Source organism: Tamandua tetradactyla, chromosome 6 (genome assembly GCF_023851605.1).
Source record: "Tamandua tetradactyla isolate mTamTet1 chromosome 6, mTamTet1.pri, whole genome shotgun sequence".
Classification (NCBI taxonomy): domain Eukaryota; kingdom Metazoa; phylum Chordata; class Mammalia; order Pilosa; family Myrmecophagidae; genus Tamandua; species Tamandua tetradactyla.
Window position 1 is genome coordinate 19,376,304 of NC_135332.1, and position 27,855 is coordinate 19,404,158.

Here is a 27,855-nt window from a genome sequence, read left to right on the forward strand (position 1 = left end):
TCCGAGAGAAGGAGTACCAGGAGGGGAGGAGGCCCTGGACAGAGGACAGATGAAGAGCGTTTTGTGAAGAATAAGGAAATCAGACACAGATGCTCTATGTTTTTCTCTAAGTTCGCAGAAACTTTAACAATGAATGAAAACTACTCTTCAGGAAAAATGGGTTTTGGGTTTCATCAAATATAAAATGTCTTGAAAACTATTCAAGATGTTCACAAAATAAAAAAAAAAAAATCACAACACAGGAAATACTCGCATGCACAGGACTGGAAATATCTTATTGTATATCTCTTCCCTGCAGTCTAATGATGACATTAATCTTAAAGGGCCGATTTCTTCTGAAATTTGTAATTGCCTTTTATATCCAAGTTATTGCTTCCCTCAGTCCCTTTCCGTCAGCTAGGGGGACAGTACAGCAACCTGCAGAGCCCCGGGGGCTCAGCCAAGGCTCCAATCCTGCCTGACTCTACTTCTAATTGTTTTCTTCAATTTTCCATTCTCATTTCCTTTCCTCTAAAGTCCAGTGCAACCTTCCCTCTCTCTGACTTATTTCCTGTCTCTTGGGAGCAGAGCTCACAAGCCAAAGGACAACAGCCCGGCCATGGCCTTTGCTTCGGGAAGGTTTCGGGCTGGAGCAGAGAGCAGAGCGGACAGAGCAGCTAAGAGGAAACCAAATGGGTATGAGGAAGTGTGCACTGTGGGCGCCTCTCACTGCTCAGTAACATGACTGGGTTTTAATTTTTCTTTTGTTTAACGTAAAACGAAAAGGTCAAAGATACAAGATGGTCACACCCTTGGGAAGAGTCTATTTTTAGGACACCCGGCTGCTGTTGCTGCAGAGGGAGCCCCAGCCCTGCTCCTCAACTACTTGGGCTGGGTCTTGGCCGAAGCCCAGTTTTTTTGCTAGTTTCTCTGTCCCTGTGCACTGCCCTTCCACCACCCAAAGCTGGAGGTTGGGAAAGAAGTGTTCAGTGCCAGCATTTTCAGCAAAACGAGGTAAAGGTATGGGAAAGCGAGGCCTCGGTGAGAAGAATGGGGTAGAATGTGGCAATTTTACAGAGGGTTTCTATTTAGCATGAAAGGTAAAACAACAAAGCTTCCAAAAGAAAACAGGAACATATCTTCATGTCCTTGGAACAGACAAAGATTTCTTAAACAGGTTGTGAAAAAACATTAACCATTAGAGAAAAGATCGATGAAGTTGAGAATTTTGTTCACAAAAAAACACCACTGAAAGAGTGAAAATTCAAGCCACTCTGGGAAAAGATACTTGCAATACATCTATTTGGCAAAGGAGTTATGCCAGAATATATAAATAACTCATAAAAGCAATCAGGAAAAAAAAAACACAATTCAGTTTTTAAAATGGGCAAATGAGCTGAGCAGGTACACCTGAAAACAGACTATCCAAACTCCATTAGCATAGGAAAAGGCGCTCATCCTCATCAGTGAATCTCAAAATGCAAATGAAAATAACAATGAGATACCATTACACACTTACCCAAATGACAATAAGTAAAAAGATCAACAATACCAAGTGCTGATAAGAATGTGAACTAGCTCTCTCCTGAACTGCTGGTGGGATGTGCATATACTTTGGAAACGTGCTTGGCATGCCTACTACAACTGAATGAACGCATAACCTATGGCCTGGGAATTCCATCCAAGGTATGAATCCAGCAGCAATGAGCACACACTATTCCAAGGGAAGAGCGTAACAGTCCCATTTGTAACAGCCCACACAGGAAATAACTTATATGTCTATCAGTAATAGAACAGATAAATAAATAGTGATAAAATCATAAAACGGGTTACTAAAAGATGAAAAAAAGTGAACAAATCCTAGCTATATTCCGTAGCATGCACATATCTCATTAACTGAATACTGGATGGAAAAGGCCAGACCTATAACTGCATAATTTTTTTTTTTTATCCCATATATGTCAAGTGCAGTCACAGGCAAAACTTAATGGAGGCTTTAGGGATGTATTCTTTTGTAGAAAACTATAAGGAAAAGCAAACAATTGAGGATACTTAGCTATTTTGGAGAGGAGTGAGGGGTTTTGACTGGAAAGGGTCCCAGGAAAGTTTCAGGCCATTGGCAGGGTCTATTTCTGCATCTGGGTAGAGACTGCTTGGGTTTTTGCCTCATAGTAATTCATGAGGCTATAATTCATATTTCATGCATTTTTATCTTTGTGCATGACATTTCACATATTGATAATATATCAGGCATTATTATTTTCTTGTCTAAACTTCCCAAAAAACAGATACTGTCCCAGTAAAACCAGAACCCATTAAGTAAATGCAAACAACTCTTAAAGTAAAAGGAAGAATATTTTTAGAAAAATTTTAAACCTGTATGGGGCCTTTTTTATAAATTAGAAAAAGGTACCCAGTTTGGCAGGATGATTTCACAAAAGCTGCCTTCTCTGGCTGAGCAGCCTCGGAGGGGCACTGATTGGGGAGCTTATGAATTCTTTGAGCAAAGAAAAAGGTTCCCCTTCCTGCAGGAGATGCAGCCCCATTAGTGGGTACATGGTTTGCTGCGTGGGGTGCACTGGACTGCAGGTCTGCCCACCCACCTCCACTGGGGGCTCTGGGCAACGCACAAAGAGCAAAGCGCCGGTACAGAGCTGGCCGCCGCTGCCCCTTACCGCATATCCTTCCGTCTTCTTCTGGCACCATTTCAGCAGGGCATTGCGTTTGGAGCCGCCATACTCCCGCGCCAGTGCAGCCAGGGGATCTCTTCTCTCCACGCTGGTAAGACAGGACAGAACACAGTAAAGAGAAGACGCTAATCTCTGGAACCGTCGATGGTGCAGAAATAAATTACTAGATTAGAAAAGCAAAAGTCCAGCTTTATCCACTGAGATTCTGAAGGAACATCTCAGCAAGTGACGCCCACAGGACACTTGTATGATGGCTCACCGTCTGAAAGAAACACTGCAAGGTGCTCCGTGGCTACCTGAGAACTGAGGAGCATTTTTGGTTTTATTTGTTTTTAAAATCCATTTATTGCTGTACCCCTGCAACCTCTTATTTTTTTACTTCAGTATACTGTAACTGGAATTAAACACACCTTACAAAAACCACTCTCCAAGTTTCAAGGGGACACTTGTATCTAAACGATACTTTTTTAAAAAGGCAGCTTGGAAGGGCATATTGAAAACCTCAGAGCGAGTGCTCTGAGGGATGGGGATGAAAGGGAAAAACCAGGAGAATGAAAGGTCCCAAGAGAGGGGCTCTGCATGCACTGAAGGTGACCATCAGCACAGTGACTCAGTTCTGAGCACCTGATCTGGCCAAAGCTGAACCGATTTCACTAAGCGCCCCACCCTCACGTTTCTACATTTACATGAGCTTTTATGCGATCTAAGACTAGTCCAGCACTAAAAAGGCATTTCAGATTGTGCGGTCTGTCCCATCATGAATGTCGTGACGTGAGAAGGACAGCAGCACGCCTTGGCCGGGGAGGGGGAGGAGGAGGAGGAGGAGGAGGAGGAAGAGGAGGGGCAGCCCCTTGGAAAGGCCGGGCAGGGGGAGGGGGAGGGAGAGGGAAAGGGAGAGGGGGAGGGGGAGGAGGAGGAGGAGGGGTGGCCCCGAGGAGCCCTGGCCGCACGGCAGCCACCCGAGCCACAGGACTCCCTCTAGATGCACATGGGCAGGTACCCACACAACAAAGTATAGTGTCCCCAGCTGTACTTTGATAACAGCAAACAATTGGAAATAACTAAATGTACATCAGCAGGAAAATGGATAGATTGTGGTGCCTTCCTACAATGCAACACTATATAGTAACAAAAGCTAATTAATTACGGTGGTACACAGTTACTTAGATGAGGAAAACTTTAAATGGAAAAAGCAAAAAAGGAAAACAGTATGTTTCCTTTCACACAAATTCAAGAACATCCCATTTAAATAATATATTGTTTATACTGTTTGGGGATGCAAGAAGAGGTGGTAAAACTATAAAGAAAAGCAAGAGAAGACAAATGTAAAATTCAGGATGGAGGTTACCTTGGGGTGGGGGGGTGACTGAAAAGGGGCTAATAGGAAATTTCAAAAGTAATAATAATCATGGTAATGAATGCACAACCATGTGATGATACTGTGAGCCACTGATTGCACTTTGGATGGACTGGATGGTGCGTGAAGACACCTCAATAAAATTGCAATACAAACAAAAGTAATAAAATAGTCTTTTTTTCTTAAACTGGGAGATGAATTTCCAGGCAGGGGTCTGCTGAATTGTTGCTCTTTATACCTTCCGTATATTTTATTATTAGTCTTTTATATCCAATATTAATAAAAATATTTTAAAATGGTTTTTAAAAGAGGAATAGGATGATCTGATACTTTAGCCACCTGAATTAAGGTAGAAAGAATTTAATAAAAACAGTCCACACTTGAATTTAGCTTTTGTCATATAACTTGATGACAGTCTTTCCTCATATTTGGCAGATTTATAAGTGCAAGCCCAGGCGTCTTTGTGGCTAGAGGTGCTAACAGGTGTGGCGACTCTGTGCTTATGACATGTGGCCTTCTCTCCTCCTGAGAACTGAATTCCTGTGCTTCACAAATCAGACAAGAGTGAAATGAAGGTCTGGAAAAGAGTTTCTTTATAAAAGGATACCAAGACATTCACCAAAGATTTTTCTTTAAAATACAAATTTACCTAGACATGAATCTTCCCATAGGCCTCAAAAAGAAAAGGGAAAGGACTTTCAAAGCAAGTAATTTATATCCTGTCACTGGCTTATTGTAATGACATGGACATAAATGTGAGATAAATCTCACTAAGTCACTCGCTGTGAAGAGTATGAGATGGCGCATTACTACATGCATGGCCTTTCCGTACACATCTGCATGCATTTCTGGCATAAAGGAAAGAGCAATTTCAGAACAGCACAATTCTGATCCGTAAAGCTTGTTTTGGTTGAATCTCTTACACATAAACAGGACTGGGCTTTACATCTGGGGCTTTAAGTGAAACCTCGGACAGACGTGACTTCATCTCTTTGGACCTGAGTGCAGGCTATACCCAAAGGGATAACAAGAATAGTTCTGACTTTCATAAGTTCGTTTTTTTTTTTTTTTTTGGCATGGGCAGGTATTGGGAATTGAATCCGGGTCTCCGGCATGGCAGGCAAGAATTCTGCCACTGAGCCACCATGGCCCACCCCATAAGTCCTTTTTTAATACCTATACTGGTAGTTACGTATTTATTTACTCCTAATGTAGCCAATTTTGTATATTCATCTATCTCCCCATTCATAAATGGTTCCTTGAGTGATGTGCTGTGCATGCAGCACAATGCAAGAGGCTGAGAAAGATCCCAAAATGTAAGACGAAGTATTTACAGTCCACTAAATTATAGCCTAGAGAGGGACAAAGGCAAGCCTATGACCCATCCGTTAGCAAAGGTGGCAAAGCAGTGCATGAACTAAACTCCCACATAAGTGTAAAGACAAAGTCAGAGAAGAGGACATGATTTTTCCCTGGGGTGGTTTTAGCTAAAACCTCATGGCAGGTTTGACCTTGAAGGAGAAGTAGTATTTAGAAGTGTGAAAGGACAAAGCAAAGACAACTCAGGCTCAAACTTTGGAAGCAACAGGAATGCTCGTGTTATATTTGGAGGACGGGGGTAGAGCCGGTTTAGGTGGAGTGAAGGGCTGAGATGTTCCACCAGGTGATCTGGGGTGAGACTGACTGAGGAGCCCCCAGAAGACCAGGTAAGGAGTCGGGAACTGAGGGTGGGTAACGGAGCCATGGGAGCTTTCTGAGAGAGTCTGCAGCAGGACGTGCTCAGTACACTAGAAGACTAAACCCACACAGAAGCAGGGGTGAGACCAGAGAGAGAGCAGGGGACAGGAAGAGGGTGGCAGTGGCCTGGGCGACCAGAGAAATGGAAGGGAGGAGGCGGCAAGGGTGACCGGCTCTTGGTGACCACCCCCAGCCCCATTTCTGCCCTCTCCCCCTACCATGCAACCCTACACACTTCTGCTAAAGCCCTCCTTAAGCACTGCTGTCCCCATGCCTCTCTGATCCTTCTGATATGTCACTGTGTTCTGACTAATCCTCCTTGAGGCACACACAAAAACCTAAGGAGTTCCCTGCTACTTCTTACCCTGGCATTTAAGGTGACCCACATGAGGCTCCAGTCAGCCTCTGCAGCTGTAACAGCCTAACCACCATCCATCTGCCCAACAAGAATGGAGGGCTAGCCTATCCCTACACACCTGCCAGGGCCCCGCCCTCTCGGAGCCCCACATCTCATCCAGTCGGCTCACTGTCTGCCTGTGGTGACCGCGTCAGAGCCCCTGGCAGGAACGCCCACCCTTCCACAGCCTTCTGGGTCCAACCCCAAGTACAGTGCCCCTATTTCCCCTCTATGGCCCTTTCTTCCGCTTTGCACGGTACTGGGGCCCAGGATCATCCTTCCAGGCTCCGTGAAAGCAGGTGCCGTGTCCTAACCATTTTCATTTGGGAGGTGTTTGTAAATGGACCACGGAGGACAAGGCAGAAGGGAGACTGAGGAAGCGCAGCCCGCTGTCTGTTGGGATTCCTCACGTACCTGAGTTTGCTGTGAGCTCTCAAGCCCCCGGTGGAAGAGCTCAGCAGCCGCGTGTTCCCGAAGCCCAGGGAAGGGGGTCTGCTCAGGGACTCGAGCGAGGGGCTCTTCCGGAGGTAAGGGTCTGGCTTCAGGCCGTCGGCTCTGCCCTTCAGAAGATCTGTGTGGGCAAGAACACACCCGCTTATTCCCGAAGAGAAGCCTGATCCCATCGTCGTCACGTTCGATTGGCAGTTGACTGACAATCGAGCAGGCCTCACAACTGTTGGCCTTTATGGGGTCTGGATTAAGCCATAATGTGAATTAGGCACCAGGTGCTTTCCAGAGGCTTATCCAGGCCGCACTGGGTACCTCATTTCCAGGGCCGGGTGCTAAGGGAGCCCCTTGCTAAATAACCATGAAGGATATGAGTTCGTGAACATGGTGACCACAGCTGGACCGGCACAGGCGCCTCTCGGGCGCAGCCCCGTGTGACCACATGGCCCCCGGGGAAGCGTTCTGTTTCCACAGAGGGGCATTGGACAGAGAACTGGCGGGAAGGTGTCTGACGTGACTACCAGCTCACAAGGAGGCAGCGAAGAGATAGGAGCCAAGTGCGATAACGACTTTACAGGGAAAAAACCACTGCGATCACCTGGTGGCTCACTGAAAAGTAAGGAAAGATGGTTCTTTTAAGGCCCCTTCTGCCTATGAGGTTAGGCTGCATTGAAACTGGTCACGAAAGAGGCCGACTCCTCCAGGCGAGGTTTCTTAAAGGGTCCCAAAAGTACAGAGCGGGGGGTGGGGAGGTAGTCTGGAAACGGCCTGGTTTATACTGACCTCGGAGCCTGGAGCTAAGCGACTTGCGAGATGCCACACGCCGCAGACGAGGTGGAACCCACCGTCTCCTCCCGCCACGCCAGAAATAGCCAGGGAGGAAAACAATATTTCTACAGCTAATAGCCATCAATTGTGGGGAATAGAGTTGGGAGTGAGGCTAATTAGCTCTAAAGAGCAGAGGGAAAACAGTGTTTACATCACGAAAGAAAACAACAAGTGCAGCCCATTAATTCCTGCATCTGTAGCTTCGGGAGGGCTCAGGCTAGCCTGAGAGCAAGCAATTTTCTCGGTATAATCCTTTTTTATTACAGCAAATAGGATCAGCTGGGCAGACAGGTGCCGGGCAGGGCAGTGAGCTATTTCCTTCAGGGCCAAGACCCCGTGGTCTCCACTTGGTGATTTATCTTGTCAATTACAAGAATGGTTGTGATACACAAAAGGCAGCTCTGGAGCTGGTGGGACCGAGAGAGGAGCACACAAATAGCACGCTCAGAAGCTCACGTGTGCACACAGCACTGTGCAGCCGCCAAGTCACGCTGAGGTTACACCCAAACAAGCTCATGGGTCAGGGCTGGTGCCCAGTTGTGGACCCCCCACCTCCTCATGGGCCTGCTGGGCCCCACACCCTCTTATTCCTCTGTATCCATTTATCCCTTCTCTGCTTTTTCTCATCCACCTGGCCTGTGACAGCGATGCCCTGTGGCCTCGTTGCCTCCTCACTGGAAGTCATTATTGTGACTCAAAGTCCGATATAAACTCGTTTCGCTGCCTTATGAAGCTGCCAGTCGAGCAAGCACCCGCCTCACTGCACAGAGGCAACACGGTCGAGTGGAAAGGGCCGGAGTAAGTTCTGCCCTGGTCTCCGGTCTGTCCACGTCAGTGTGGTCTTGGATAAGTCACTCCGTTAGGAGCTTGCATCTCCACATGTAAAATGGAGGAAATGGACTAAGCCCTCAATGGCAGCGTTTAGTTCTGAAATCCCGTAATTCCACGAACAAAGCAAACAAGATTCAGAGGAGAACGAAAACAGTGTAGTTAGGCCAAAGAGACCTTACAGTGGAAGGGAACGCTGATGTCACAGAAATAACAATTGTTAAGAATAAATCTGGCTGTGTTTGGCTGTGATTTAAAAGAAGTCGGGTTTGAGTTTATTTTTATTCCAACCATGTTATGGAAATTTTGCTTTATACTTAGAAACAAAGTACTTCTACTTATGCCATCTAAGCACTAGATTTGTGGCTTTCTAGCTGTCCCCCCGGTCCAGGAGGTGGTCCATTTGGCCTCTTCTTTGCTCTCTTGGTTCCCTGTGGCAGGCACAGGGGGGTGGTGTGGACGTACTTCTAAGGCCCTTGAACTGGGGCCAAGGGTGGTGGGTAAGAGCAGGTGGGCAGCCTCGGCAGGGCTGGCCCCCAGCAGGTGGCAGGGGGCACCTGGAGGGGCTGACTCAGCCTCAGGGTGTCCCCAGCATGCAGGTGAGGGGACCAGCCCAGGCTCAAGGGGTCTCTGTCCCCCGGCGGCCCTCTCTCTGGGACCTGCCCAACTGGAAGCATGATACAGGGAGCGCTGCTGCTTACCACTGTGCTATCGGGGTTTGAATTAAAAAACACACAAACAAAAAAATGAAAAGACAAATCTAGCACAAAAAACACATGATGTAACAAGAGGGAGGGGGTCACATTCCAAGGCAAAGCTCTTTTAAGAGAGGCAAATTGTTTTAGGAGATGTGGAAGCAGTGGCCACTTGGAATTGGATAGCTTTTTTCTTAAAATGGTTGTATTTTTAAAGGTTAAAAGCCATTCTCCTGAGGTTTATTTTAAAAAGAGGAAGCAAAGTTCGGCATTTCTCCTTAAAGTAGCTGCCGAGAAGGGGCTGAAGGAGCACACGCCTTTCCCAGCCGAGCACGACCAGGAGCCGCCGCCCCTGCACAGAGCAACAGGCCCCCTGGGCTTCTGCGCCAGGAGTCCTGCAGAGGAGAAAGGAGGGGGAGAACGTGACACTTCAGGTGACTTACCTGCGAGGGGAAGATCTGGGAGGTCCAGGTGTGGAGCTGCAGCTTTGCCGGCTCTCCGAAGGCTGCTGGCGGCGGAATGCCTCTAGGAAATCAGAAGGGACAGCGCAGTGAGCTCAGGGCACATGGGGAGTGGGCACTCCCGGCACAGAGGTGGGAACACAGCACGTGGGGAGCACGCGGGGAGCAGGGACAGCACAGGGGTTCGAATGTGGATAGGAATGGATGGAGTCTTGAGGCAGAATTTATTCTTTTCCAGGAAACCTCAGCTTTTGCTTTTAAGGCCTTCAATCCACCCATGTTATTTAGAGTTGTCTCCTTTATTTCAAGTCAACTGATTGCAGATGCGAACAGTATCTACAAAATACCTCCACAGCCGCATCTAGACCAGTATTAGACCAAACAAATGGGCACCAAGACCTCACTAAGTTGACACATAAAATTAACCAGAACAATGCATTGCTTCCTAATTATTTTACTATTAGAGTCATTTGTGCTTATTTCATCTGTAATGTAGAAATGCTACATAATACACACCCCTTCCCAACTCCACATTCACTGATGTCACATTAGTAGCAGGAAACTGGCCATGGGGGAGTATTTACATCACATGAATTGGCAAACACCACAAACTTTTTTTTTGTCTCACCAAAGAGGAAGATGCTAAACATTTAACATTTACCAGCAAAATAGTGTTTAGAGCTCAATAAAAATTAGGGGAATTCAAGGCATATTTTGCTTTAGTTTTAGTAAATAAATTTGATGATTATCACAGAGTAACTGTTTTATATGCTTTTACACATAAAATGAAAGACAATTCTAATGGCCTGTAAGACTGACCATTAGTTTGACTTCTTACTGGCAAAAAATTAAAGAGATGTAAAGACTGCACACAATAGCTACGAAGGATTCCCAAAATAGTATCTGTAATAGCGTCAATATTAATTCAGCAGAAGCAATAGCTGAAAGTCATCAGTTACATCAAAAGCCCTGTTCTTGGAAAATGCTCAGGAGCATCGGTCCTAAAACCTTCAGAAGAGGGCGAGCCACGATGGCTCAGCAGGCAAGGACGCTTTCCTGCCATGCCAGAGGACCCGGGTTCGATTCCCGGTGCCTGCCCATGTTAAAAAAAAAAACCTGCAGAAGATGGCAGAGGGGACGGAGGCTGCATTCAGTGAACTCGAAGGCTTGATGAATTGTAAATATTCTCTCTTTGGGAGCATTTTTTAAAAGTTCTTTGAGAAAACAATCTAGTCGATGTCTATTTCTAGTAAAACTCTTCCTTTAATGGAAAACTCTGACAGGGTCATCTTATGGGAAACAAAGCAAGGGCATTAGAAACCGACTGCATGAATTTTACAGTGCCACTCCTGGGCCCTCATTGGGTATCAAAGGTGTAATTTTGTGCCAAAGTTTCATCCTTATCCTTATTTTAGTTTTATTAACAATAATGCACCTTACAGCATAAACCAGCTGCTTTTGCGTCCCCTTTGGTTGCATGGGTCACAGCAAGGTCGCACGCTGCCCCACCCGCACGGGGAGGGCGCTCCCAGTACCTGCATTGGAGATACGGCCGCGGCTGGAGTGGTTCTCACTGGTATGGCACTTAGGGGGCTTCTGGGGGTCTTAGGGACAGAAATATTCTGTCCAGTTCCACCTGCCAAGAACAGAAACGGGGTGATAGAGATGCCATTCCAGTTCAAAACAGCAAACAACAGCTCTTGAGGTGTGGGTACTTTTGGGGGTGACTAGAAAAGCATCGCGTTATACTGAGGAGAACGTATACACTCTTCTCCTCTGGTGTGTGAGCTAGGGTGTGAGAGATGGAGGGGTCGGCTGAATCGGGGGTGGGTCTTAGACGCAGGACACCCAAGGACGAAGAAAGTGTGTATGTAATAAGGCAGTAGAGAGCAGGCGAGTTCCAGCACAGACCAGATCGGTCATTCGTTTTCTGTCTTCACAGGCTGAATGAACCTGCTGGGCTTGTGCACCTGTCAACCCAGCCTCGCCCTCATCTAGCACCTGTGCTGTGGCTGTGTACCATTTAGCAGGGCCGGCCAGCGCCCTTCCAGAACTGCTGTTACTTCAAGACAACGGGCACACTGTGGCCGTCAACGGAAGAAAGATGCTGTTATTGTGCTTAAATGCACATTCTGCTTCTTCTGTTCAATGCACCTACGTGTGTGGACGTATAAAGCACAGACAGGCATTTTGCTCACATGCGTAGATAAGACGGTTTTTATAGGAACCCTGAGTTAGCCAGTCAGTTTCAGTAAATGTACCAAGATCAGCATGGGGTCACATGTGACAGCAGGTAGGGAAAACAACCTAAAAGCACACTGCAAGACGATGATGGGCAGAGATGCCTATGGGGAAACCAGATGCACTGATTCACCACCCCATTTCACAGGAGAGGAAAACTCAGGCTGCTCCTCCTGGATCTCATGGGATGGGAAGAAAGCAAATTGAATGGATACAGGAGGCAAGACAGGAAGGAAGCAAGGCAGGAACTGGAGGGAACGAAGAGACTCATCGGCATGATCAATGCCAGTATCTCCACTGTCTCCCTCAAGCCTTGGCCAGGCTTCTGCAGACACTGGCTGCACGTGGCCTGATCTAGAATGAGCTCTTTGGTTTGCATCCATCTTGGGGCCAGTGTACAGTGGATGGGTTGGCTGTTGTCGAGCCAAGGTTCAGATGGGAATTTTATGAGATGAAATGATTGAATACCTGGGTGTCCCAAGTCAAATGACCTGATGAGTGACTTCACCGTGGCTGCAGGCTCGGGAGGTGCTGGGGATGTCCTGTCTGCGTAGATGCCAGGCCACCGGCTGGGAGCAGCCGCCTCGGGGGCGTCTGGCTCTTCATTCCCAGGTCTGCACGGAAAAAGAGCAAATCGGGGTGAAAAGGCTATGGGGAATCTCATTGGAAAAAGAAACAGGTGGAAATGGAACCCATGGAGAACAAATACATAAATCTGGAGGGAGGACCCTAAATTTAAAATCCTGTTTTCCGGAGCAGTCTTGTAAGTTTAGGATGTACGAAAGGTACTGTTCTCCATTTATAACAAAGATATTTCCTTGGGAATGGTCAGAAATAGCATTTGTTTAAGTAAATTGTTTTGGTATTACCTCTAAATATAAATTATTTATATATGGATCTGCTCTGCTGACAGTAAAAGAAACCACAGAGATTTGTTAATTAGAAATATTTAGCCTACTAAACACTTGTATGGCGGACACAAGGGCCTGCCCTGTCAACATGAACGTCAACCCTCATGAGCGTGCAGAGGTGGGAAAATGAAATCTCAAGACCACTCTGGTCTTGAATTTCAGATTTAGGTGTCACGGATCAGAAACCCCTGTGCAAGGCCTGGATTTGGGGGAAGAGAGAGAGGGCACGGGGTAACCCCCTGCTAATACAGAGTGTAGCAGGGACGAGAAGCTCTGCAGCTGCCAGCTGCAGTGGGCTTCATGGGGTGCGGAGGGCTCCCGTGTGGGCTGCAGCTCCCGACCGTGAGCAGTGGTCGTGGGAGCTGTCTCTGGAAATTCACCCTGGAGTCCATTTCTTCAGCCTCCCAACACTTCTGCAGGCCACTTAAGACTTCCTTCAACAGGTCAGAGTGCCTGCCATTCTACCCGAAGGAACCCCGACTCAAGACTGTTGAGGGCCCAGAAGTAAGAACGGGAGCAGTTCTGGAAGACAACGCTGCCATTGACACGTGGCAGCTTCTATGCCCACCCAGACTTCATGGTACGCTCTCGCTGGGGTTTCTAAATTCCAGGGCGGACTTGTAGAAAAGTCTCTTAAGGATAAACCATCTCGTTCAGTCCTCCATGCCTGGCTTCCTCATCTTGGGGACTTAAGCATGTCATTTAATCTCCCTGTAAATGAGCCAAGACAAGAACGCTCAATCTCCTCATTTCTAAACCACTGCCCTTTTCAAAACATATATATGTATTAAATTGCCACAGCTGTTTTGCAAGGAGATGACTAATTCATGAGAATGGCTCAAATGGAATATTTCTGGCAGTATACTTTAATAAGGTCAGGGGAAGTTTAAAATATTTATTTACTGATCTCTGTGAAATTAATCTTGCTACTCATAAGCTTCTGTGATTGAATTTACTTGTCCTTAATTTTCTACACTTTCTTCCTTGCTCTGTAATCAACACAAGTAGAAAAAGTTTAGAGAAAACACAACTGAAAACACTTAAATTCCAATTGCCCTACACTCCAGCCTCTACAGCACCCTAGTAGTGTGAAAATAACAACAAAAAACAATAAACTAAAGACTTCTTATGAGAAAACATCCGAGGCCTTTCATAAACTGAAGGTGGCCAGTGTTTGGATTTTCCCCTTTGTGTTTACATGCTATGAAGTCAAGGTGGTAAGTATGCAGAAAGAAAAAGAAATCAGGTTAGGTACAAGCAGAAAAAGAAATCTATTTCCGTCCCAGTCATTCTCAGAAAGGTCATCAACAACCAAACTGGGCCACTTTTCTTTTTCAGGCCATCTAAATGATCAACAGGGCATTACAGAAACTCAGGCAGAGCCTCCAAGGAAGACCATTTTTAAAAATTCATTTTAATTTCATTCCTCAATAATTCAATATAAATAAAACAGAATTCTACATTTGGCTGAGTATGCCCTTCAATACCTAAGTTTCTCTGTGATTCATAACATCAAATGACAAACAGGAAGCCTCATTTAGACTCCATAAGAAAACAGCAAAGCCCCTGAATCTATTTCCAGTACTCCTGCCTTTGGATATCCAAAGACAATATTTCACATAACCAGTCTGCTCGACTCGAACAAGAGTTGGTATGAGAATATTCTGCAAACTGTTTAAGTAGATTAAGAAGCTACTGGAGCAACATCCATCATATTATATAACAGTGATGGGGTTGGGGGGTGGATTGTAAAACAAAGCCTCAATTGAATAACCAGAGAAAACAGTTAGGAAGAATGCTACTGGTTTTATTAGTAATTTAATCACAAATAGGCAGGAAATTCCTTACCAGCCTGTCTTAGAATTATTTGGGAGCAACCAGCAAGAGCCCTAGCAATAAATGAGATAAAATGAAAATGTTTCCCTGTGTTCCAGGGAAGAAAAAAGAACTCTGTACTCCATAACAGATATTAAGAAATATTTAAGCACACAATCAGGCATGCCTTAAATCCATTAAATAAAGAGAAAACTGCAAGATACCATGATCTGTAAAACATTTGTTCAAGGTTAGCTATTTCCTTTTGTGCAGATGGTAAGTTCTATGGTCAACCTGTAAGATAAAAATCATACACAAAGTCAAAGGAGCCTTGAAAAACCCCTTGCAGCACCCTGAAAGCACAGTTTACATGGTTTGGTAGATACAACCACACACAAACACGCAACCTTTCAGTAGGTCTGACATCAGATTCCCCCACTGCATTTCCCAGAGGGCTGTTCCTTCAGGTGCACCCCAAATGAGACAGCTGGCCTGGATCTGAGGGCCATGTTTAAAATACCCAGGAAAACAAAGTACGAATTTTATCAAGTCAATGCCAGGCACCTGCTCTGTGTCTTCAAACACTATCTAATTTAACTTCCTACAGAAGCCTCGTAAGTTATATCATCTCCAAATGCAGATGAAAAGCTTGACAAAGGTCGCAAAGTCTATAAGTGGTGAAGTCTTGCTGTCTGGCCAGGCCTTTCTCAAATGATGCACCCGTGTTCCGAGGTACGCAGGGCTCCAAAGGAGAACTAATGTGGGTGGGGTTTCTATTAAAAACTTATTGTAACTACATTTAACAAAAATGCCTCCGATGAACTTAACCCCACAAAAGATAGGTCAAGTCTACTTAAAATCTAGGTCTAAGAGTCACCCCCAAGAGAGCCTCTTTTGTTGCTCAGATGTGGCCTCTCTCTCCAGTCTCACCACCCTCCCCCTCTCTGCGTGGGACATGACTCCCAGGGGTGTGGACCTTCCTGGCAACCTGGGACAAAGATCCTGGAATGAGCTGAGACTCAGCATCAAAGGACTGAGAAAAACCCTAGAATGAGCTGAGAATTAACATTAAGAGACTGAGAGAACCTTCTCGACCAAAAGGGGGAAGAGTAAAATGAGGCAAAGTGTCAATGGCTGAGAGATTCCAGAGTCGAGAGGTTATCCTGGAGGTTATTCTTACACATTAAGTAGATATCACCTTGTTGTTCAAGATGTAGTGGAGAGGCTGGAGGGAATTGCCTGAAAATGTAGTGCTGTGTTCCAGTAGCCATGTTTCTTGATGATGATTGAACAATGATATAGCTTTCACAATGAGACTCTGTGAATGTGAAAACCTTATGTCTGATGCTCCTTTTAGCTACTATATCAACAGAAGAGTAGAACATATGGAATAAAAATAAATAATAGGGGGAACAAATGTTAAAATAAATTCAGTTTGAAATAGTGGTAAATGAAAGCGAGGGGTAAGGGGTATGGTACGTATAGTTTTTTTTCCTCTATTATCATTTTATTTCTTTTTCTGTTGTCTTTTTACTTCTTTTTCTAAATCGATGCAAATGTACTAAGAAATGATGAATATGCAACTATGCAATGATATTAAGAATTACTGATTATATATGTAGAATGGAATGATTTCTAAATGTTTTGTTTGTTAATTTTTTTAATTAATAAAAAGTTTAAAAAAAATGCCTCCGATGTTTATTTTTATGCAAGAATCCACCTTTCTGAAATGGCCACCCTACCCGAGAACGAGTGTCGTGGGAGACACAGCCATGCGTGAATGCACAGCAGGCGGCCGCGTGGGCAGCATCTCCCACCCCAGCAACGGTGCCCGCCACCTCCCACTGAATGCTGGCCTATGCAACATATCTTACCGTATGCTTTAAACACGTACATGCATGGATGTCTGCAGTTATTTTTTCTTATTAAAATGTGAATTTCTCTAGTTCATGGTTTTCCCTTGTGGGCTATTGAATACATATTGTAAGTGTTGTTACTTTTCTAGGGCATTTCATTCATCCGTGACTGCTTCAGCTGCCTAGCCTGGTCTAAGCACTTGTGCGCTTGAGTACGTAATGATTGGTAAAGCAGTAGTAGGTTAACCGAGTTGGGTCAGGCGCTGTACTCCGTCACTGCTACCTCACTGCCGGCTGACTGATGCCCCAAAGAGGACCACGTGCTTAAAGGTCAGGGGCTCTTTCCTGAAGAAATGAAGGAAGCCTCGCTCTGGGTCCTTACCAGGCTCATAGAGGCTGATTCCTGAGTCCCCTCTCTCCCCATCTAGCTTTTGGGCTATAGATCTGGCAGTCTCAAGTTCTGGTCCTTTCATGCTCCAGCCTCCTTGTCTCTGTTTCTTCTGTTCTCTTACCGGAAGGTAATTTTCTCAAAATACTTATTTAGATTTATTTTGTGTGAAAGAATAAGAAGTATGTCACTCTTCTGTGAGACAAATAGAAAATAGCCTCTCTCCCTCTCAGGTGTTAGCATTTCTCAATTTCACTTCCAAATTTTAAAGTGAGAATATAAATGTACTGTGAGCCCACTGACTGCAGACTTTGCATGGATTTATGGTGTGTGACTAATTGTCAATAAAACCATTTTAGAAAATAGAAAATATATGACAATCAAAACAAACAGGGTAGCAATGTTATCCATAACTGCTACTTTAAAAATGGGTAATTTTACATTACGTGACTTTCACCTGAAGAACAAAAAGCAGGTAAGATGGCAATTCAAACACAAGCATCTCAAACCCCAAATCTCATAAAAAATAACAAAATAAAAATTCCTGGACCTGCAGTGGAAACTAGAGAAGGGTACATACACATTGTCTTAGACACTGAAGAACATCTGCTATATAAAGAGAAAGTGGGAGAAGAAAGGAAAGAAAATACCAAGGGCTTATTTCTAAAAAATGGGGACTGGGGAAACGTGGGCTCACGTCTCACATGCTGGAAGGCCCTGGGCAGCAAGGCGCATGGCAGTGGAGGGGGCAGGTCTCCCCAGAAGAGGATGGTCTGGGGGAGGCCAGGGAGGGGCTCTTCGACAGGAGGGCCATGGCCATGAGGCCAGAAACAGCTAACCACGTACCCCAAAAGGAGACCCGGGAAGCAGTTTCCTGTGCAACAGTTCCACCAAAGAAAGACACTGACATAGGCATTTCCTCTCCTAGGAACCATACCCCGTATTCTACTTGAGCTTCTGTATCTCTGGAGTTGCCAAGTGGAGCAAGAGAATCTGGGCAGAATCTGTGACACTGATCCTAGGATGCATATATTTTATAAAATAAAATGAAGAGAAAAACTGTACTCATGAGAGAACAGACATTTGTGAATTTATGACAATAGATAATATATTAATGATAGTAGCTGCCTTGAGTACATAATAAAACAAACAAAAACAGAAAACCTAGAAGTAGACTAACAAGATCAAATTATATAACACTTAAAAATTTCCATAGGCTAAGGGATGATGAAGTCAAAAGACTCATAACATACCAAGATAAACACACAATCCCTAATAAAATACTGATTAAAAATTGTTAACTACAAACTTGACTTCATCAAAATTAAAAAGTTATGTACCAAAGAATATTATCAAGAAAGTGAAAAGATAACTTATAGAGAGTTGCAGAAGATATATAAATGGCTGATAAGTACATGAAAAGGTGTTTAAATCATTAGCCATTACAGAAATACAAATCAAAACAAAACGTATATACATCAGCAAAGAACAATCCAAAGAAGAAATTAAGAAAATAACTCAATTTACAATACAATCTAAAAGAATATAATGTTGAGGAATAAATTTAACCAAGTATATAAAATACTTGCATACTGAAAACATTGTTGAAAGAAATTAAAGGTGACCCAAATAAGTGGCAAGACATCCCATCCTCATGAATTAGAAAACAAGATATCATATTACCTAAAGCAATCTATAAATTTAATACAATACCTATTAAAATCACAGCAGCCTTTTTTGCAGAAATGAAAAAGCTTATCAACAAATCTACACGGAATGGCAAGCCAGAAAAATTCTGAAAAAGAATTGCAAAGTTGAAGGATTCACACTTCCTGATTTCAAATTGTATGACCCAAAGCTACACAATCAAACCAGTATTGTACTGGCATAAAGACAGACATATTCACCATCTGAACAGAACTGAAAGTCTACATACTGACCTGTGCATCTATGGTGAACTGATTTTCAACAAGGATACTAAGTACATGCAATGGGGAAAGAATAGTCTCTTCAACAAATGGTGTTGAGAAAACTGGACATACAGATGCAAAAGAATGAAGTTAGATCCCTGCCTCACACCATACACGATGATTAATTCAAAATGGATCAAAGAGCTAAACATTAAAGCTAAAGCTATAAAGCTCTTAGAAAATAACAGGCACATATTTTCAAGACCTGGAATTTGGTAATGGGTTCTGAGATATACCACCAAAAAATGATTAACAACAACAACAAACTCATATATAAATTCAACTTCATCATGATTAAAAGCTTTTGACATCAAAGGCAATTATCAAGAAAGTGGAAAGACAAGACACAAAATGAGAGAAAATATTTGGAAATCATATATCTGATGAGGGCTTAATATCCAGAATATATAAAGAAATCTTTCACCTCAACAACAAAAAGACAAATAACCTAATTAAAAAATGGGCAAAGGGCTTGAATAGACATTTTTCCAAAGAAGACAAACAAATGACCAGTAAATACATGAAAAGATGCTCAACATCATTAGCCATTAGGGAAACACAAAATCAAAACCACACTGAGCTACTACTTCACATTCACAACAATGACTATTACTAAAAACAAACAAAAAAATTAAATAGAAAATAGCAAGTGTTGGAAAGGACACAGAGACACTGGAACCTTTGTTCATTGTTGATGGGAATGTAAAGTGGTGCAGTAACTGTGGAAAGCAGTATACTGGTTCCTCAAAGAGTTATAGATTTATCAAATGACCCAGCAATTCCATTTCTAGATATGTACCAAAGAAACTGAAAACAGGGACTCTAACAGATACCTGTACAACAATGTTCGTAGCAGCATTAATCACAACCAAAAGGTAGAAAAAACCCAAGTGTTCACCAACAGACGAATGAATAAACAAAATGTGGTACAAACACACAATAGAGCACTGTTCAGATGTAAAAAGGAATAATGTTCTGAAACATGATACAACACGGGTGAACCCCGAAAAAATATGTTGAATGAACTAAGCAAAACATGTTAAAACGAATATTGTAGGATTTCACGTAACATGAAATGTCTAGAAATAGCAAATTAATGGAGACATAAAGTAGACTGGAGGCTCCCAGGGATGGGGCTAGAAGGAATTGCTGCTTGGTGGATACACACTGTGTATATCCAAACACTGTTTGGAAATCTTGAACTAAAAGTATTTTTAAAAAGAGAGATGGAGACTTCTGGAAACATACCTTTTAGTACATTTTTACTTCTCGACTATGTAAATGTTATTGGTCATTTCAAAAATAAATAAAAGATTTAAAAAAATTGATCAGGGAAAAACAATCGGTGTTCAATGAAAAAATATGGAAATGTGCTCAACTACCAATTCTTAGAAAAGAAAATGCAAAGTATTAATCAACATATAAAAACCATGCTCAGGGAAATGAGTATTAAATAATGAGATGGCCTTTTTTCTCTATCCTATCTGCAAAAATTGAGTTGAACACTATCCCCAGCCACAAGGCCCCATGGGGTTGGACACTCCCATACAAGAGAGACCAAGAGTAAAATGCTACAACTCTTAACCTAAGTATTACTTCATTAAGAAAAAAGCCCAATATATTAAGTCACCAATCTGTTTGTTTTGTTTTTTTGTTTTGTTTTGTTTTTCTGGCACGAGCAGGCTCTGGGAATCAAACCTAGGTCTCCGGCACAGCTGGCAAGAATTCTTCCACTGAGCCACCACTGCAACTCCCTCTATTTGGTTTTAAATTTCAACCAGAGAAATATAGAGTTCAAATTCCATAGTCTGTAGCTTCTGATATGCTAGAATTTTGCTTTAAAAATAATTTTTGGGAAGTTAGTATTTTTTGCCCCTTGCCCTTTTACTCTAATAAGACCTTCTAAAAGTTATATGCATATTCCAAATCAACATCCTATCTGCAGTAGGTATTAAAGTCCAGCTTGTTTCTATGTCAAATTATAAAAGCTCTGAAAGTAGTTTCACTAAAAAGAAAAAAAACTGAACAAAATGACAGAAAGGCCCTGCAGAAGCAAGGCCAGTGATTAAAAATCAGACAAGAGACGTTTCTAAACAATGACACATTTATTTAGCACTTCATAAATGCTCACATATAAAAATATCCAACAGTACCCAGCGAAAAGACAGATCAAGACATGGGGTACAGATACAGAGGTCCATATTAAACAGAAGTTACATTTTTTCTTATTGTTTACATTTGAAAACACCCGGCAAACTAATTTTAAAACACTCAAAGAATTCGCAATTGGAAATAAAGGTCTCCCAGAACATAAATTTCTATCCTACAGGGACAATTTCAGTAAGTATGTTTACAGAGAAGACATCAACATCTCTTCTTTCTCATGACAAGATAAATTTTCCTAATGATTCTGGCTTCCAAAACATCTTCCTGAGTTTAAAGAACATCCCTGTTCTAATTTCCTTCTGTCGTGCAGTAACTCTTGTGTGTCTGTCTCATTCTTTGGATAATGCACGAACAACCTGAACTCCTACGTTCTGTACATTCACTCCCCACAGGAGAACTGCAGATTCATGATCTTCACGTGGATCTTCGTGGATTTGAGATGGAGTTGCCAAGTTGGATATGGATCTTGACGGATATTTGTACTTCCAAAAGTTAAAATCACACCTTGAATTCTAGACTGCTCTGACTCACACATTTCTGTATTAAAGTCGTTGAGATTCACCCATGAGGCTTTTGTGGTAGTTGTTTATTAGTCTTCAGGCGGATTTTGATTGGCGTTGTCACTGTGTGTGTTAATTCCTTAGCTACATTCTTTATTATCAACCAAATATCTATTTGTTACTATACGCCTTTAGCCCAACAGAGATTTTGGAACCTGAATCGAAGCTTAGCAGTGGTTCTCTTTCAGATTAGATGATGAAGTCAGACCTCGGCTCGGGAAGGCTCAATTAAGACTTGATAAAGGAAGAATTTTCTAACTTTGTATGAATAAGGCATCATAAGGATGGCTTCATATTGTGCCTTAAGTAGTGTTAATTTCAAGATTCTCAGATCATCATACTCAAAAAGAAGCATAAAAATAAACTCCAAGAGGGAAAACACAAGCATGTGTTACATTCACACGTCTCTGGATTTCTTATGCCACCGTTCTCCCAACATTTTTTCACAAGACTTGTACTTTTTTTTTTTATCTGTTTCTTTGTCTTTCAGGACTTCATTTTATCTTTCAAATAAAAGACTGCTGAATCTTTGGGGAGGGGAGGGGAAGGCCCATCTTTGATCATGCAGTGAGACGTTTCTGGAAGGTAGAAAAAAGGCAAAGAGACTGGACTATGACTGTGCGTGAAATGGGGGGGGGCGGGAGGAAACCACGTGGCTCTACAGAGCGTGAACCTGTCCTCTAGTTATCCCCCTTTCCCATGGAAATGGCTGTCGTTTCCAGTCAGGGCAAGGGCTGGCTGTGTTCCACCAAATGCTCGGCTAGCTGACAGAGACCATGGAGCTGTGAAAATAGAAATGGGGGGAAAGGCTGGTAAAGGAGTTACTCCAAGTATGTGACCTCTGTTTACAAGTGCAAAATTTAACAGCTCACGCTGTCTGCAGGGAAAAGCTAATAGCTCCAATATGGAATCTGGCCAACAGGTTTTATTCCCATTGTTCCAATTATTATTATTTTTTGGAAGTCAAAGGTCTTTAGACAGAGAAGCTGCCAAAGATTTCAAAATGCTTGTCCCAGGTTTCCTCTGTGAGCCCTTCCCCAACCGACATGTTGGCCAAGGGAAGAACTCCAAGAAGAACAAAATTGGGGGTCTCTGCATTGTGGAAGACAGAACTGGGCTTTCTCTAGTAATTGGGAGAATGGCCAGTGTTTCCTTCAAGGTAGGAAAAAAAGTGTTCTTTTATTGTCACAGAAAAAAAAATCCTAAAGGCAAAAACGATGCTATGCCCACACTTTCAAAGGAAATCTTTAAAGACTGGGCAGAGAGGCAGACAGAGCTCCTTAGAATTACAGGCTCAACATACCTGGTGTCATATACATGCACCTTGTAAATGCACCTTGTAACTGTGAAAAAAATAGGTGCTGGAGACCCAAAGGATCGTGCTCGCCAGACCAGGGGCATGTGAGAGGAGCAGTTTCTACTGGAGGGCCAGATAGAGTGCTACCTCCCTCAGGTGGTAAGCACCCACCAGAGCCCTGTTCAGAAGCCCCGGAGGAGCACCTGTGAGAACCCAGCCCCTCCACCAGGGCTGAGCATGTGTGTCAAAGCATCCACCGTGAAGAAGCTGGAAAACATCACCGTGCAGCCCGGGACACCTTCCCGCATCCTCACTGTCCCCTCCGGGGTCAGCTCCACGACACCCGCCGGGGCTGCGGACATGAGAGCCAGCGACAGCACAAGCGCACAGAGGCACACACGGTGACGTCAGCGCGCAGCACACACGTGCACATACAAAGGGGCCACTTCCCGGCAACCGGGGGCGTGCAACCCACTGCTCGCATCAGAGGAACAGCGCAGGCACTGGGGCACACGCCACACACACTTCATGTCTTAGACGTTTTACTTTAGAAACTGGTTGGGTTAGCTACACACAAGTGTTAGGTGTTTAACGATCTCTTTTCTGCATGTGTTCCATAGATGCTGACTGGTGTCATGTGGTGAACATAAGAACTGAACAAGTCATCCTAAAAATAATGGGGTTCACAGTTTCAGAAGAGAAATAAGCATGAAAGGCTTTCACTGCTACTGTCGTTGGGAGCCTCTGTTGTGTCCTGCTCAACATCTCCCATTAGAAAGGCCGTGTGTGGCCCACTGAATCCTGAGGTCAAGCCACTTGTGAGCTCTCTCTGTTTGCCAGGCCCCAGAACTCAAGTTTTCAGGAAAAAGATGGGATGTTTCAATTTCAATGAAAGTTTTCATTTTAATTTCTTTCTCTTTTTTCTTTAATTCTCTTTCTCTTTTTTTAATGTTGAAGTCAGAGTTGAAAAATTTGTTCACTATTCTTTTGCACATTAATTTATAGGTGTCCAATAGAAATGATCACCTCGAGATGCATAGAAACTCCATGGGCTTGTTCAAATTTCAGGGCCAGAAAGAGCAGGTCCAACAGCCCAGCGAAAAGACCTGGCCTATCGGGGACACCATTAGGCCAAAAGGTTCAAAGGACTGCGCTGGGAAGATGGGGGCACTGGTGGGGGTTCCCAGCTCTCCATTAGTGAGGCCACGGAGCCATCCCACCTTACACACAGTGGAACATAAAGGGACCTGGAAAAACTGCCATTGAGGGGAAGGATGCAGGCTGGGAAGGGAGCGCTGCCAGTCATGGCAAAGGTGGGTTGGGGACCTTATTTCTGTGCCCTCCTGTGTATCCTAACAATGGAATAAAAACGCCTTTGAAAAATCTAATAGGACTGAAGAGTGCTAATGATCTGATTTAGAGAATTATCTAAAACACGAAGTAGTATGATATTGCATTCTGTTTTAGCTATTATTTTCCTGGTAATATACGCTCGTTGTCATGCTCGCCCACGTCCAGCCCAACCACACAACTATGACGCGCTCACCAGCCCCCCACGCACGACTGGAATATGGCTCCATCTCTCCCACGGCACGACGAGGTGCCTTCCCAGCGCTCTCCCCTCCTCTCGGCTGCATCTGGAGGCCCTCAGGAGAGAATTTTCTGCAAGTTCTTTGGCTGCGGCTGAACCAAGAATGACTGTTGAATTTTTTATTGGGTGACTGTAACAGTTAAATCAAGTTTCAGTCAAGAACTCACAGCCCAGACAGAAATCTAGGCAGCTTGAGGACCTCTGAGCGTGTGAGCTGCCATCAACACTAGCTCAGGTACTCTCAGAGAGCGGCTGACAGTCATCAGGCAACTGTCAGAATCAGCTCTTTGCAAGGGGTAGCTTGCCAGGAGCACAACGTCAAACAAGAAGCCGCCCTCTGTCTAATTCCTGCCACATGCAATGACAGGCAAGAGACACTCTGACACCTGGCAGTTTTCAGTAACAAGCCTCATTCTAGATACATATCAGAAACTAGAATCTGTGAAATGATTTGTATATCAGGGATTAATCTGCTGGATTTGGGAGGTAGGTTTGCAAATCACTGGAAAATCAGAAGGAGAACATTCTGTATAAGAAAGTGATCCTAAGTCTAAAGATACAGTATATGACATATGCAGCCCTAAACTGTCGGAATGAGCAGAGCTTTTCTAAGAGGCCAGGGTCAAGTGGTAGAGGCTGGCCTGTGTCTCAGACTCTGCCTAAGAAATGCAGCACCTTATTCAATAGCCTATTTAGGGTCACCAGGTCAGCTCGGGACCCGTCTTTAGCCATTTACCTTTACGATAACGCATACGTGAAACAATGTTAGTTATAACTTGGTTTCTTTTCCAAAGACACAAAATATAGAAGCAAGACAAATAAACAGAAGCAGGCGCAAAAGCAAACAAAAATGACCTCACGAACATTTCAACTGGATGAGTGTTAAATCTAGCCTCATTTTCTTTTTTCTATCTTCTTAAAATTCACATCCTTCAGTTGTCAGAGGGTGTAGGTAAGATTATGAAATACTGATTGTGGAACTAGCCACACATCTTATCTTATTCCTTCTCTGAGGCTATTTTATATACAAGTCTTACAACAAAGGACTATGGGCTTAACTGGAGCGAGTTTGGCAAGAGAATTAAAACAAAACTCTGAGAAGAGATCTACTCGCTCCTCAGCCGTGATACTACATTAGAGCCAAAGGCTCAGAATCTCAGGTGATGAATGACTCTTCTGATCCTGAAAAACACATCAAAAGGCCAAAGTGTACAAACTGACATTGAGAACCCACTGATTCTGATTTGAAAGACTATATTTCATATATAAGAGATGTTCAAAAGTTCAAAATATATTCCAAGGACCTCAAAGTTAAGGACATTCATTCTTGACTGGGGAAAGGTAACACTGTATTGGTTGCAGCCTAAATACCACTTATAATCTTGCTTGTAAACTATTTAATTAAAAACTTTTTTAAAAATCAAGCTTCAGCTCCCCTAGGGAATGACTTCCTAGTAAGTCTTCCCATTAAGTAGACCTTCTGGGTTAATAAGTTGTGGGATTTCTCTCCTCGAGAACAGAAGAGAAAGTCACACATCAGCCTGAAGTGTGTTTCCCACACTCATCCTTTCAAATCAAGCTGCTTGTTTTCAAGGTTAGGAAAGCTCGTTCCTGGGCTGATCCATGAGTCCCTTACTGGCTGGCAGTTGCCCTTCAGGTTCGTTCCAGCCTTCCCTGCGGCACAGGAAGGACCTAATGAACACTACCGTTTAAGGAGCACCTCCTGGATGCTTCTGGTCTTGAAGCCTGGGAGGACATTTGGCCAGCACTAGCCTGCCGCACTTTTTCATCACCAGGTGATAGGGAACGGCCCGGACCGAGCCCTGGCTGGGCCATACCTAGTCGGCTAAGGGCCCGGACCAAGCCCTGGCTGGGCCATACCTAGCAGGAGGCAGGGGTATCCTCGAGGAGAAACAAGAGAACGTGGTGCAGAAAGACACAAAAGCATCACGTCGCCACATGGCACAGGCTCAAGCGTGGCGAGCGAGTGAGAAGCCAGGCCCTGCATGACCCACCTGCTGTGGCCCTGCCTGTCCCCCAGCTCCTTCTGCAGCCGGGCGCTCTTCTCCTCCTCCTCCAGCAGCCTTCGCTTCACGGTGCGCAGCTCCTGCTGGGCCTCGCACTTGATGTCATTGGCCACCACCACAGCGGTCTGCAGGTCGGCCTGGAATCGCCGCCACTCCTCGGTCTCCTCCTGCAAAAAAGCAGTGCCCCCACCCCCCAGCCGTCAGGTCTGGGCAGGGGCTTGCAGACCCCATGCCCAGCGCCAAGAAAGGCCGGCCCGGCAGGCGTCAGCTAGATGCCCCCTCAACACCCACCATCCGTGGCCAAGGGAAGGCACAGGCGACGCTGTGCAGGCAGATGGCGGGCCTCCCCACCCAAAAGCCAGACAACTGCTTTGATTTTTTCTTCCTACCAATACTAGTTTACAGTTTTGGGGGCCTGTGACGAGGAACTCAACCCGGAGAAAGTAAGCCAGGGTATCATTCAAAGGGTCCTCAGCCTCGCATGGGGATGAGCAGATGGGGAGGGTACAGCACAGTCCCCACTTCACCTTTATCTGCTTTGTCAAAGCCTTGAGCTGCCTTTCCAGGTCTGACTTCTGCTCCTCCAGCTTCGTCACATTACCTACAAAGAAGCAAGTGGAAAGGAGTTATAAGAGCTCGGAGACTCTCGGGAGAAAGCAAGCTACCTGAAGAAGGAGACATGAATTCTGCAACAGCCTTTCCAATTCATAGATTCTACTATGAATTTCCATTTTTAGCAATGTGAAAACTGGAGGTTCCCCCAAGACTGGGACGGTTTGGAAAATAAGTGGTGCTTATCCACACCAGGTCCTCTAACATGTCACATCACCACAAGCCACCATGGAGAAAGGGCTAAACAGCCACTTGCAAGTTCCTCCTGCCCTCCCCAACATCCTTTCTTGCTTGAGGCAAGAGCTGTCACACAATGGAGGGTGTGACCAGTTATGACCACAGGGACAGACAGGCCAGAGTGAGGAGCTGGGGTGCCTGCTCAGGGCCGACACAGAGTCACTGGGAAGCTTTTCTGAGCATGACTGGCAGAGCCCCAGAGGCTGCACCTGCTGCATCAGGATCGCCAGGGGCAGACGAGCCTGGCCTGTGGTTATCTTTAAAGCTTCACTGATGACCTGACTCCCTTCCCTCATCGAGAGCGTCTTCAGCCCCTCTGCCTCCAATGTTCTCCAACTCTAAATTGTCCTCCATAAGCACTAATAAATATGGGCATGCCATTTACCTCATTAAAATTCTTCAATGTTGCCTTATGGTTTATTTATTCAGACATTGCGCATCAAAGATAGGAATCAAACTGCCCAGAGCAGCTTAAAAAATATCCACACGGTCAGGTCCCACCCCAGAGGTTCTAATCCAGCAGGTGGGCCTGGGAATTTGTTTTGGGGTCGACGCTGCAGATTAAGAAAACCCTCCCTAACTTCCTTTACATTTCTGTCCATTTATCCCAAGGAGTTTACGGGAAGGAATGACTGTCTAGGGCAGGATTTGTGTGTCTCCAGGTCTCCTAGCTAAAAGACATCTTTATTACACCTTATTGTCACCAGTAGAAATTTAAAAGTGTCTCAAAAGATGGATGGCCTATGTTATACTCAGTCTTGGAGG

The 27,855-nt window shown here is 44.3% G+C and overlaps 1 protein-coding gene across 11 annotated transcripts in view; it reads right to left on the reverse strand.

Annotated features, from left to right (window-relative positions):
• SPECC1 (sperm antigen with calponin homology and coiled-coil domains 1) overlaps positions 1-27,855 on the reverse strand; it is a 307,237-nt gene that overhangs the window by 66,286 nt on the left and 213,096 nt on the right. For 9 of the 11 annotated variants that reach the window (XR_013177470.1, XM_077163993.1, XM_077163991.1 and 6 more), the window contains 7 exons: positions 26,769-26,842; positions 26,230-26,408; positions 12,129-12,274; positions 10,955-11,055; positions 9,402-9,483; positions 6,575-6,731; positions 2,655-2,757 (listed from right to left, as the gene is read on the reverse strand). Coding sequence is in view for 10 of the 11 variants with exons in the window: in XM_077163993.1 (XP_077020108.1) it covers positions 2,655-2,757; positions 6,575-6,731; positions 9,402-9,483; positions 10,955-11,055; positions 12,129-12,274; positions 26,230-26,408; positions 26,769-26,842 (842 nt within the window). In the remaining variant the exon portion in view is untranslated. Of the gene's footprint in view, positions 1-1,251; positions 2,002-2,654; positions 2,758-6,574; positions 6,732-9,401; positions 9,484-10,954; positions 11,056-12,128; positions 12,275-20,686; positions 22,109-26,229; positions 26,409-26,768; positions 26,843-27,855 lie in introns of those variants that run through there. The other 2 variants (XM_077163994.1, XM_077163998.1) reach the window with 2 other exon arrangements.